The sequence below is a fragment of the Diplotaxodon limnothrissa genome, linkage group LG15 (assembly GCF_057381915.1).
Source record: "Diplotaxodon limnothrissa isolate DT_005_m linkage group LG15, D_limnothrissa_male_GT1.1, whole genome shotgun sequence".
NCBI lineage: Eukaryota > Metazoa > Chordata > Actinopteri > Cichliformes > Cichlidae > Diplotaxodon > Diplotaxodon limnothrissa.
In genome coordinates this window covers 13,402,359-13,415,806 of record NC_140610.1, presented here as the reverse complement: position 1 = coordinate 13,415,806, position 13,448 = coordinate 13,402,359, and the positions used below count along the sequence as shown (strand labels likewise).

The following is a 13,448-nucleotide window of genomic DNA, read 5'->3' as shown; positions in this document are numbered from 1 at the left end:
TAATTGCTTTTACTACATCTATCATACTTTCCTTAAAAGGCTAACTGCTAAGTGTTTTATAATTCTCGAGTCCCTTTAGTGTGGGGATTAATGAATCCAAGTAATTCACTCTTCCGATGTAAAGCTGGTAGCAACAAACCTGAAGAGAGTTTGGATATATTACTTTGCTGAAGTCAGCTGTGATTAGAGGTTTGAGAAAGAAAGATTGTTCAAGCTTATTTTCATATAAAAAACCAGTGGAATGTTTTCAGAATAAACTGTGATTTTGTTATATAAATGATAACCAGCAGGTGGGCTCGCCTGTATAAAAGCAGAAGCTTTAGCATTTTGTTGGAATGAAGCATTTAGGTGTGTGTTAAGACAATGCTATAATCTTCCCAGGTATGGATGTTCCAACAAATCTACACCAATGTCCATGCAAAGCTCAGAGACACTGCAAAACCCAAGAGCTATATCTCAGACACTACAGGGCTCAATTAGAATGTTAAAGGTGAAAGTTCATGACAGTATAATTAGAAAAAGATTGAAGAAGTTTGGAAATTTGCACAGGTTGCCAGGAGATGGCCTATTTTTTAAAAGAACATAGCAGCGCGGCTTAGTTTCATCTAAACAAACCAGAAGACTTCAGGAAAAATGTGTTTTGGACAGATGTGACTAAACTCTCATTTGTCCAAAGGACATTGTTTCAGTGGTCAATTTTCATGAAGATTTTGCACTTGTTTTGCTTACTCAGCCGTCTTGCAGTTGCTGACTTGGCGATAAATTCCTCTGTTTACCAAAGTTGTCCACAGTCAAATGCTAAAAGTGGTTCTACAAGCTACTGAATCATAAGGTGCACTTGATTTTTTACAGGACTGAATAAATTCCTGTGACAAAATTCTTTTACCGATGTCTGCAGCCAGTCTTGACTCTGCATTTTATTAAGATTGATGCTCTCAAGTCATATCATAGCAGTCCAACTCACTTTAAACAAGCTTTGGATATCTGTTGGCAGTAATATGTTTTACCCTGTAAACGCACGCGTTGCCTGCGTTTACAGGCAACGCAACAATATATGTTGTTTTTAAAGCTTTCATTTATAAAATAATACAACTACATTTTAAAGACTCAGCCACCTAGATGAGTGTAGAAGAAAAATTTAATCTCATTAGATAGTAAATATTGTCTAGATGTATCAGACTCTCTTTTCTGATTCATATAAAATGATAACAACTCATCTGTTTAGATGATTCAATTTAAGTCTCCATATAGACAGCAATATAATTTTCACTCAACAGGACCTTCAAGAGAGATATCGTTTCGATGATTATTTGTCATCGAGTAAAGAAAAAGGATTTCAAATGAACTTCAGTCTTTGGAAATATAGTAAAACTGTTATTCAGAGCTAATTCCTTTTAAAATGCTAATTAACAGTTATCCCTCAAAGCTATCCTCAGACTCACAAACAGGAGGATAATAAATACATTTTCATTGGATTTTTGCTTAGCTCCTGCTTTTTCTTGTTTTCACTGATGCAAAAGTTATCAGTAAGCTTGGTTGGTGCAATATAACCTGGAGATGTTCAGCGTGATGAATAAAACATCAATAAAAAAATCCCTCCTGAACAGTGTCTCTGTAGCTGCTGGTGATTTTTAGAAAAAGAAAATCAAGGATACTGCAAAGTAACAGACGCATGCTGACATAGGGCCTTGAATATAGTCCGGGACTTTGGTTGACTTTTTTATTTTTGCCTATACTTAAGTGAGAAGATAGATAGTACTGTGTATTTTACCTTGAACTTAAAGGAATTTTATCTAGTAAACAGTTAGATGGTGGATAAATTAATCAGTTGAGAAAAATTGATTTTGGAAAAGTGTTGATAATTGCCATTTCAATATAAAAATAATAATAATAATAAGTACACAAATCAGATAAATTGGAAGTTATAGTTATAGTATAGTTGAACTAATGTGCAAAATCATAGGCTGCATATAAAAGATAGAATGTGGCCACCATGATGAAGTGGAATAGCCTGACATTAACATAGCACTTGTTTAGTTTTACAGGCAACGCAAAGCACTTTAGACTGCATGTCACATATTATCTCTTGAGGTCAAAACCCTATGCCATGCTGTTAACATGCATTTATCTTTAATGCTCTCCAGTTTTAAAATCTGAGTCTGCAGGAACTTTTTTGCAACCTCAAGTGGCAATTAGATGAACTGTTTTTGCCATTTATGCAAAGGCTCCATCTGTGAGGTTACTGCTTGGAGAAAACAAGCAATTTAATGGTGTCACTCTGAACATAACAGAACTTGTCACTTTTTTCCGTGCATATAATTGATTTCATTTGCATATAATCCGAATAATCAATGCTGCACGTTAGCTGCAACCTGACCATGTTTTTTTTCTCTTTTTCAGACATTTCGATGGCCCATTGCCAGCAAGCTGGATGGAAATGAAATGCTAGAGATCCAAGTGTACAATTACAGCAAGGTCTTCTCCAACAGGTATGGTGCTGTTTACTAATTCAAGCCCCCCAGACAGCGCTTCAGAGTAAATTGTCTATGTTTGCCTTCCTGCCTTTCTGTTGCAACCTGTGACCACCCCAGACTGACACATGATGCATGTAGCTAACCTAATGAAGGAAACGCTTAAATTCCCCTAGGGGTTTGCTCTAAATTGACTCACCTGTATGCAACAGACTGCAAACAGCAGCCAGAGCTGAGTAAGCATCACGCCAGAAAGTGGGCAGAGGTAATGAAACAGTATTAAAGTCTTGGTAACAGGCATATTTATCATTTCACACACTCCAAACAGTCAGATCATTTTAGAAAAAACCCATCCGGTCCTGTAGCTGATGATACAACTGAAAGTTGAGTATCATTGCTTTTACAATATCCGTAGGTTTAAAGACAAGTCAGACAAATGTTTCATTTTTTTTTAATTGTGTCATAGCTAATATGTTTTTACTGACACATCCCAACCTCACGAGGTGTAATCATGTGAGAACCAACTAAAAATATTACTGTGAGGTTCATCTGACCTGAATCATGGGTGCAGCATGACACTAATAACTTATAATGCTTTGTCTACAGAGAAGAGCCTTATTTTTCTGTCACCATTTCTCGCATGTCTGAAAGAACACATTCCTATTTCATCAATCCAGCCGTCCAACTAGGCCATGTAACTGCTCTTGTACTCCTTGCACATTAGTATTTCTTACATTTCAGATATGTATTCGACCTCTTGATGCTCATACCTGTGTGATGCCTTTTGAGAGCTGCCAAAATGCATGTCACCCGAATACATCCTGTATGAACAGAAATGGAGCAGAATGTACTACTGCTCTCCTAATGTGTTGTTTCTATTACGCTTCCCACATAGACAAGGTGTAGAAATCATTTGTGCAAGGCTGTTTGTGTAAATTGGCTAGTTAAGTAATATCCCTCTTCTCCTCACTTCTTCAATTTCTTGTTAATTTTTCCTTTATTTTGGTTCATTTGGATGGCGCTGTGCACTTTTTGTGTCCTGCTTGAAAAAGTGATGGACTGGTTGTACCAGGAAGCCAGTCCACCTACTGTGTCCATAACAAATCCAGTCAAATTATACCAGCTGCCCAACATCTCACAATGGACTGATTGATGTGTCTAATATGGTTCAGACTAGAGAAAACATTGCACCACCCTCCGAGTTAATAAAGCACAGTAATGTTAACTTCCTTCTGTGTGTGCCCATAAGCATCAATACATGTGTGTAGCACCAGCTCAATAGTTAGTCTATGTAACCTAATCATGTCTGCAGTGTGCAAATTTAGCTGCATGTAAATGTGTGTAATAAAGAGCTAAATGCTGGTGACAGGTGTGCAGACACATGCTAGATCAAGTCTACATCAAGGCAGATTTGAACTGTCAGCAAGATTTCTTTATGCCATTGTGTGGAAGACTGAAGTTGAAACAAAGACAAATACATTTTTACAGGCATGCATGACAATTAGGGGTCAGTGAGTTTAGGAGGGTTTGGGCAGGGGTGGACGGTTAATTTTCCCAAATGGCAACATGAGAATCTGAAACGTTTGTGGAGGGCCGCACCAAAAAGCTGATATCAGTTCACCTCAGTATTAAATCCACAACAGTCCCAGTTTGTTTCTGTATGCGGCCCCTTGGGAACTTTATTTGCCTAATCCTGCTTTAGTGTGACTGTCCTACAATTAGCAAGTCACTACAGCTTAAGAATGCAGTCACCTTGGCTTCTCAGTCACCTTTAACGCTAGTTGTACGAAAAGACACCATAGGGAAGCAGCTGATATTTTTTAATCTTTCTGGTCATTTTTCTGTCAAAAATTAGCCTTACCAATTCAGAGTGAAAAACTGATATACATAACGTGCTAATCAAGCTAGCTACTTACGCAAAGCCACCTATTCAAAATGGTCTGTAATTATATGCTCCCTAGCAAAGATGTAAAATCTAACAGATTAAGAATTTACAGGAAAAACAGTATTAGGCTGGGCAGTAACACCAGTGTGAGTAGAACAATGTCTACATTAGCATTTTGCTAAAAGCAACACTGCACCAAAGTAGCATAGTTTTGCAGACACATGACTACTGACCATGTGATATAACTTCACCATTCTGGATGTGTGACTATTGTGAATGTGGAGTCAGGTGAATAAGGCCCTAGTCAGCAGGATTAAAGTATGATTTATTGGGTTGGGGAGCTGTAAGAGCTGTAAGAGCTGTAAGCTGTAAGCGTGGCAGTGCAGAGTGGGGAAAAATTACTTAGAAATAAGTTTGATGATAATTTGCTTGTGAACTCTAGTAGATTTTCTCTCTTTAGAGATTAGCTGACCTGTGATGCTACTTTTGCTACTTTTTGATTTAGCCAACTAAGTTAAACACTGCAAACCTATCAGTGTAGCCTATACTAAACTGATATTTTCATGCAACCTTTGAAAAACACAAAATGAGCATACTTAAATTTGTTTTTGCAAAATGCTTCACAAAAATATAATTTAGCAACACGTTATTTAAAGGTCTAATAACTTATTCAAAATTCATGACAACTTTAAATGTAAGATTTAAACTTCCAGTTTATAAAATGTCACATACTGCTTCATCTATCAGTGTCACACATTAACATTTTTCCCTCTCCTAAGGAAATTCAGCAACTGTACATTTAGCTCATGGATACATTTTGTAATAAACTACACAGAAACATTTTGTGTGTTTCCTGATGCTTGTTGAACTGTTTAAAATGTTTCATTTAAAATTATCTTGCAATTAAAAAAAAACACTACTCAATTTATGCTCACTCCTCATAGCTAAATGCTGAAGTATAGCATACATAACTTTAGGTCAGCACCATAAATGCATCACAGGGAAGAAAGGGATGCGTTGAAGGTGTAAGCAGGCTGTGGGATGCCATTATGTTTGTATTAATGAGCAACTATCTCCATGTCATCACTGGAAGAATGCCAGGTTGCAGTGCATGAAAAATTCACGCATTCAGCAACATTATGCAATAACCTGCCTATCAGATGTAATTACTCATTAACTAAAGGTGCCGGAATGCAATTCCAATTGTTGCTATCTAACTTTAATCTTTGTTAGTCACACAGGCCTAGATACTGGTTCTCAACCAGCTAGCAATCACCCATCATAGGGGAAAAATGTGCACTCCTTAACCAGCTGGCAGAAACCGCATGATTGCTTTGGTTGCTAGCAGATTGTTGTGGTTGCCCATTGTTGGTGGGCAAAGGTTCGGCTTGCCTACGAATACTCCCCAGCTACTCATCAAGCCACAGTGAAAAAAGAAAAGCGTGACAAAAAAACATAAACTGTGACAGTTTGCCTTCAAAGTAAAGGAAATCTCTCAATTGCAGTGGTAAGGTATGGCTTTTTACACTGAAAGTGAACATTTCCTGGTTCTGGTTTGCATTGCAATTTTTACGGTTTTACTACCACCTGGCAAGTAGTTACTACAGGCAACTTGTTAGGAATCTAAGCAATTAACAAGGCACGACTGTATATTGACTGCATATTATATATTGAATATATAATGTATTGGCTGTGTATATAGAGAGTCTTGTTTACAAAAAAGAAATATAACAAATTCATATAGGTGCAAGCATGCCATTGCTCTGACACAGCAAGATTCTCATTCTTAACACTGCATATAGAGTTATAATTTTTTCAGATGTTTTTTCCAACTATGGAAAGCTTTTTCATAACTTCAGATGGATATTAATTCTGCATCATTGATCCTTAAGCAATGAAGGCAATTTTTACAGTTGTACACAAAGCAACTGCTAGATCCATTTTAAAAAACATACATTAAATTCAATTTACATGCAGAATTGATTTGAGCCAGAGTTTCTCTTGGGTGGGAAAAAAACGCTGTTCTATTTTAATGAAACTTTTTCATCGACTAACTTTTTCATAACAGCTCAAGCACATTTGGAGATGGTTGAGTCCAAGCAAAATGTATACTTTGCCATAAGTAGGCAGTTCTTAAATGTAAAAACTGAGTACATAAGCATAACCTGACACACATTTAAACAGGTAAATAATTCAGTGTGAGTCACAGCTTTTGTGGTTCTTGCACCTGTTCCACATGTCCACAGGCTACTTAATTACCAGGGTATTTGATCTACTTCATCACTGTTTGTACCAACACACTTTAGGGCCAGTGTGATACACCCTGCCACCACAAATGTGATCACATTACAAAAACACAAAGAAAGGGCAGTGATGTGTAGTGGCCTCTTTGCTGTAGTGACATATAGACCGTGTTTTATTTGTTTTCTCATGTGGCTGAGAGATTTGCTTTCATATTCGGCCCATCATGGGGTATACTGTGTGGGAGTTATTGAGCACTGAACAGTGACAGGTTATATGATAGCATATTCAGTGTTCTAAACCTGAGGTCGGTGGTGTCTCAGCGCGTAGATTGTAAGACTGAGATAGAAGCCACAGGCAGGATGCCTGAGGCAGACTTAACAGTAAGCAAGCGAGAACTCAATATCAGCAATAAACAGAATTCTAAAAGGTCCAGATGCACGAGGAATAACCTAAGCGACCAAGCTCAGGAACATAACAGACACCTAAACAAAGGAAAAGGGACTATGTATACGGACATAGGGGAGGACAAACAAGGAGGAAACAAAGCCAAAAGCAAGACAAAAAAAGTAATTTTTTAGGTGCTTTCAATTGATCCTTCCTGTCCAGCAACATATATAATAATGTGTATGTGTTAGTCCCCATAGGGAAATTACTCTTCTGCATTTAACCCATTCACCCAGTGAAGCAGTGGGCAACCACCAGTGCAGCGCCCGGGGAGCAGTGTGTAGGGACGGTACCTTGCTCAAGGGTACCTCAGGGTATGTAAAATAGTATTCACTGATCAATTGAGAGTGGTTGCAAGAAGTTACTGGCAGCTGCTGTGAAATGGAATGCTAAAGCTGAAAAATGGAAACAGAAGCAATTCACCTTCAAAGTAAAACTTGTGCATTTTGAAAGGCGTCTACTTCAGCATTAAGGGACAACTTTTATTTTGAAGACAAACATTCTCCATTTGCAGTTTGCATCACACATTGTTGAGTTTGCTCCATGGTAGTTAGCTAGCAATTAAATGTAGACTAGCTGCTGTTTTTCACACAATTGTATCAATCTGCCAGCTACCAAAAAAATCAGATGGAGGAATTTTGTGCAACACTTTCCTTGTGACCAGTTTCACTCAGTGATAGCCAGTTATCTCCAGCAACCACTCTTAAACCAGTTGGCTAATATACAATTTCCCTAGTGGCCAACTGTACCGAGGGGTTGCTGATCAGCCTGTGTGACTGAGGAGTCTTCAGCTAAACAGATAAACCTGGTTTCATTTTTGCTTTTGTTTCAGTGCAAAATGAAAATTGTGTCAATAATAGGCAGATTTTGTCTATGCTCCGCACCCCCACACGCATCTTTACAAACCTTATGTTCTCTCTTTCTTCCACTTCGCCTCTCTATCCTTTGGCATAGTTTGAAATAAAACAATCAGTCAAAACAAACACATTTACATATAATTCTTTGTTTTGTCCTGCAATGGAATGTGTCTGTTACAAAGCTGTAAGAGTGCTTTATGTATATGCATCACAGCAGTAAAAGGAGCTAAACCGCAGGACCACACTCAGATTGCCATGGCATGCTGATGGGCAATAAAGCAAGACATAATAGCTTTTTCTATCATTTGCGGTTAAAAATTCTATTAAGCTCATCTGCGTGTGTGAAAAGGAGACAGGGTGTATTGATTGCATCCCCATGAATCAATAGATCATCTTTGAGCAATTCAGTGATGCATTCAGTGAATCTGCTCATATTTGTATTAGTGGCAGCAGAGTGCTTGGCAGAGACTTTCTGGCAGATCATGGGGGCCAAATCACACACTCCTGTCAGCTGTAACATTTCCATTTCACACTATCCTCCAGCTGCACTACCTGCTGCTGCAGTGGATTAGAGCATCTTTGCGAACCCTCTGTCTGCCTTGGAAAAAATATTTTACATTTCAAAGCTGAGCTCACCTCTTCACAAATACACCTGAGCCAGACATTTTGCCATAGTCACACCTTAAATTGAGAAAGAGAAGAAGAATTAATGCAAATTGAAAGGGAAGGGAGCTGAATCATGAAGCAGATGAAAGTAAATTGTTTGCAGGACTTCAATCAATAATGAATGCCACCTTTGAAGTGCTAAAAAAAAGCGAGCCAGAACATGATAGGCCTTGCTCAGTTCAATTATTCAGCACTTGCAACACGTGCTACAAGGGTTGAAAGGAAATGATAGACCATTTAAGTAGCACTGGATATATTGATCACCCCTGTCTGGTAAAGGAAACAGTGCAGTGGGTTATTAGTAATATTGCTCAGAGTCTCTATTCAAGTTTCTATTCATCTTCAAAAGAAAAAAAGTTTTCTGCACAAAGCCATCTATATCCACACAGACGTTTTTCTTTAGTCATGTCAGGCCTGTAGAGTTGTGCATGGAGTTATGCATTGGGGAGCCTGGCAGATACTCACTTTCACAAAGGCAGAACCTGCCAGCGCCTCGGGGGAAGCACATACTGTTTTTGGGTTGTTTTTTTTAACCTGCAATTCAAAGAGAAGTCAAGTTCTGGAAGTCTAAATTTACCTCATTATTAAGTTTCGAAGCTCTGCTGACAAATGTAGCCTCACTTTCTACTGTAGTTTGAATTCATCACCACTGACTCCAGAGGAAAGACAAAGTGAAAACAGAAGGTATAGAAAGAGCGAGAGATTAATCTAAGGAAAGGGGGAAAAAAAATAATAGCAGACAGATTGCTGCTTTTGTTGCAGCTCATTCATTTATTGAGATAGCATTCGGGGGGAGGGGTGGGGTGGGGGGGGGGGGGGGGGGTATGTTGAATTGGAGGTGTCCTTGTGTACATGTGTGTGTTTGTGCGTACTGCAGTCCTTCACTCTATTCTGACTTGTCAGGTTCAGTAGTCCTGTTGGGAAGATCACATTGTTGGCTGCGATCCCTACAGATTTCCTCTGTGTGTGCATGTGTATTTGCAAGTGTGTGCATGGCAGCTGGTTAACTATTGTTTCCACGCTTTCGTTTTATGATATTGTATCTCCCTACGGGCTCATATCCAGGCTGCTGTTTGTGTGTATGCCTTTCCTTCCTTTTGATGCTCTCTTTGAATATTTATCACCCTGTATGTCACATATGCAGTAGAAATATAAGATGCAGCTTTATTTTCGGTCCGTGAGTTATCCGAGGTACGTGTTTGTGTAGCTGTAAACATTGTTTGTCACCACTGTATATGGCAGAAATGCCATATGGTTGGGCTCAATGTGGTTCTTCATGTGTGGCTGACTGCTCTGCAAACAACACACTTTTATGAGGGAAACTTTTTAAATTATTCAGCAGCTCTAATTGACCACCTGAATGGGGACTGTACTGAGTTTCTACCCACTGTAACATTTTATGAGGTGTCCTTGGGCAGTGGAGAAATCCATCTTATGATCTAAAGTTTGCAATAGGGAGGTACCATTATGTTGGTAATTCTTCAGGGGGTTCTGGATGGAGGCAACGCATTATATTAAAAAATGTTTTGTGTATGTTTCCTAAACGTTCCATAACATAAAATGAAATTCTCTCCTGAAAGCATTATGTTGATGGATCATCAGTCTGTCTGTCAATCCCATTTTTATGAACACAGTATCTCAGGAAAGCCTCGAGGTAGTTTCTCCACAGTTTGCACAAATATGAATATTTAAGCTTCAAAGCACAAGTTACTACACCAATGTCTGACGTGATAGAATATAAAATGACATTTTAAGCCCAAAATACCAACGGTAGACTTCACCGTGATGTCACACTTTCATGGACATTATTAAATGCCATAACTTAGGAACAGAAGAGGAAATGTGACCATATTTCACATTTTGTTTTTTCACTTTGTTGCCTATTCTGAAAATGTGCTGACTGTAAATCTGATTTGTGGCTAGGTTGAAGATGCATGTGCAGCCTCCACTTTTTTTTGTAGTGCCTTTATAGTAAAAATCCACATTTAATGCAATCATGGCTACAGCAATATCTTTTAGCTGTACCTCGTTTGGACATAATTTATAGGTAGAATAAATAGTAGATGGATAGATGTTTAATTTACAGAGTAGTTTTGACCAGTGTGGAACATTTTTGTGTTAACTGTTTGATATTAAGCATGAAAAATGTCTAAGTATTTTAAAATAGGCAGTAAAACTTAATTCCTATTGCTTATCTGCTAGGAAAATTAGTTATCACAGCAGAAGCAAAAATCATTTCACAAGATGCACTTCCAAACTAACCGGGGGGTTGGGGCACTAATTACTTCGTTTGAGATGCAGCATATGGCAGAGTGAGCTGGTGACAAAGGTAGTGAAGTACTTTTTCACTGTCTGTCACCGCAAATGTCCAACAGAAGTAGAAAGAGTGCCAAAGTGATATGGATCAAATTAGACACCTGCAGTGGCCAAAACAGCTCAGTTCACTGCTGCGTACATCCAAAAAAAGAGGAGATGTTGTGTAAAATTTAATGAAACCGCTAAGGGATTTGTTAATTATTAAAATCCCATGTATTTAATGAAATATGGAACAAGATGACAAATCAAATTTTAAACTGCGAAATGTTTTTTTAATAACAAAGACAGAGACATGTTAACATATTATAAATATATATGTAGGGTTTTTTTTTTCCATTCAGCAATTCACAGCTTCTTTTGTCATATTTTTGTTTTCATAATGTGAGTTCACAGCTCTACACTCCTGGTGAGGTAGTTTAGCACACTTTTATAAGAAAGAAATTATGTTGTACACAATAAATTTGGCTTGGTCATTGTATTGCTTAAACAAGCAAAGCCTTAAAAAGGGGGGGGGGGGGGGGTGCAAACTTTAAAGGTTTAAACTAGGACATGTATGTTTGCATGTGTTTTTTTTTCCAAATGCAGTGATGCGAGCGCTCTATTGCAGCATGTAAAACAAAGATAAACAGATGGGCAGCAGAGGAGGAACAAAAGACAAGTGACACAATGCCATTATTGATTCTATTGATTTCTGTTTACAATGCATGGCTCTTTGTTGCTCTTTTCCTACAGACTCATTGGGACTTTCTGTATGGTGCTTCAGAAAGTGGCTGAAGAGGGACATCTAGAGCTGACTGACACACTCACTGATGATAACAACACGTCAATAAAGGTAAACTCTCACATTAGAACAATCTACAGACATAAATCAATGTGAGCCAATCAAAATATTTAGACAGCATTTTCATGTGACTGCACCATCTAATTTGAAACCTTTAATGTTGGGCCTTCTGTAGCTTTATTTCAGTTTATGTTGGGATTCATTCATAAACCCATATTTTATCGACAAGACAACACAGATAACATATCAAATGTTTAAAATAAGAAAATAACAGAAAAAAATCAAAGCTGTTTTGAAGTGATCGGCAGCAAAACATTGAGTAACAGGGCAACAAAAGGAAAAGTAAGTTCAGCTCGAGGAACATTTTGCAGCTAATTAGACAACAGGTCAGTGGCATGTTTAAGTATAAGAAAAGCATCTTGGAGAGTATCTCAGAAGTAAAGATGAACAGAGGTCCATCAATCACCAGGAAACATTAAAATCTGGTTATTTTTTCTTAATTTGGATTGAAAAAAATTGTGGATAGAAGTCGGCTTGCTCTCTAATGATCCTACTAAACCAGTGACATCTTTTTCAGTGGTAACAAGGACAGTTTTGAGAAAATAAAAAAAAGGGCTTGGATAAACGTACAACATGTTACCCAACAAGCAACAAATGGCAAAATTAGCAATTTGTTGCTGAAAGTATAGCATTTTGCCATAAAATAGGTAAATATTATTCCCACAAAGATGTTATAGATGTCTTTGCTTTATGAACTGATCACATGCCACTGTTGAGTTTACATATTGTTTAGATTTTTCCTAGTCACCAGCAGTGTTGGTCAAGTTACTTGAAAAAAGTAATCAGTAACTAATTACTGAATACTTCCCCCCAAAAATAATCCCGTTACTTTACTGATTACTTATTTTCAAAAGTAATTAATTACTTAGTTACTTTTTAAAAACACGATTTACAACCTGAAGAGGTGATAAAGCGATAGATCTTTCAGCCCAATTCTACTTTTTCTACATAATCCATCATACAAAATATAATCAAATGGAAAAGTCTCTTTTTTAACTTGTTTTATCAGTTTTAATCTTTTAACTTTATGCATCAAGCAAAAAATTTAATTATATGCAACATTCTCTGACTTGAATAAATTAGTTTAACATTTAAACCTATTTTCTGCACATTCCAGCACATAAAATAAAATATTTTTTGTGTTTACACTCAGTCTTTCAAATAGATGCAAGTAAAACACAGCAGAAAATAAATAAAGTCAAAGACTAGCGGTCCTGTTGCTCTATTTTCACCTGCAAAGCAGGAGTGGAGTAGGCGGAGGTTTACCCTGGTGCAGGTGTGCCGCAGCGGTCAGTGGAAGAATCCTTTTCTCTGTGAGTTTCCCATTACGTCGTTGCGCACTCGGTGCTTGCTTGGAAGTTTAGGGGTTTTTTTCGCTGTAAAAAGAAGTTTTCTTCCCACGCACGATGGACGCTAATGTTTTTGTCACTTTTTATGGAATCAAACTCAAAGTAAGGTCAGTACTTCCACGCTTTAAACCATAGGTGTCAAACTCTGGCCCGCGGGCCAAATTTGGCCCGCAGCCTAATTACATTTGGCCCGCAAAGCCACACCAAATTACTATTAGAGCTGGCCTACTGGTATTATACAGCTAATATATATATATAGTTTAGTATTAAGCTTTGCTTGTTCCATATTCAGTTTTTCATCAAAACTTATTTGAGTCCATAAGAAAAGATTCATTCTTATATCTGGAGGAAGATTTCTTTTTTCAATAAATATTA

General features: G+C 37.7%; 1 protein-coding gene across 4 annotated transcripts in view; it reads left to right on the top strand.

The window, feature by feature from the left end:
* The window catches only part of otofa (otoferlin a), a 94,924-nt gene that overhangs the window by 21,644 nt on the left and 59,832 nt on the right, over window positions 1-13,448 (top strand). For all 4 annotated transcript variants that reach the window (XM_085373367.1, XM_085373366.1, XM_085373369.1 and 1 more), the window contains exons 3-4: window positions 2,401-2,489; window positions 11,616-11,715. In XM_085373367.1, coding sequence (XP_085229493.1) covers window positions 2,401-2,489; window positions 11,616-11,715 — 189 coding nt within the window. The remainder of the gene's footprint in view (window positions 1-2,400; window positions 2,490-11,615; window positions 11,716-13,448) is intronic.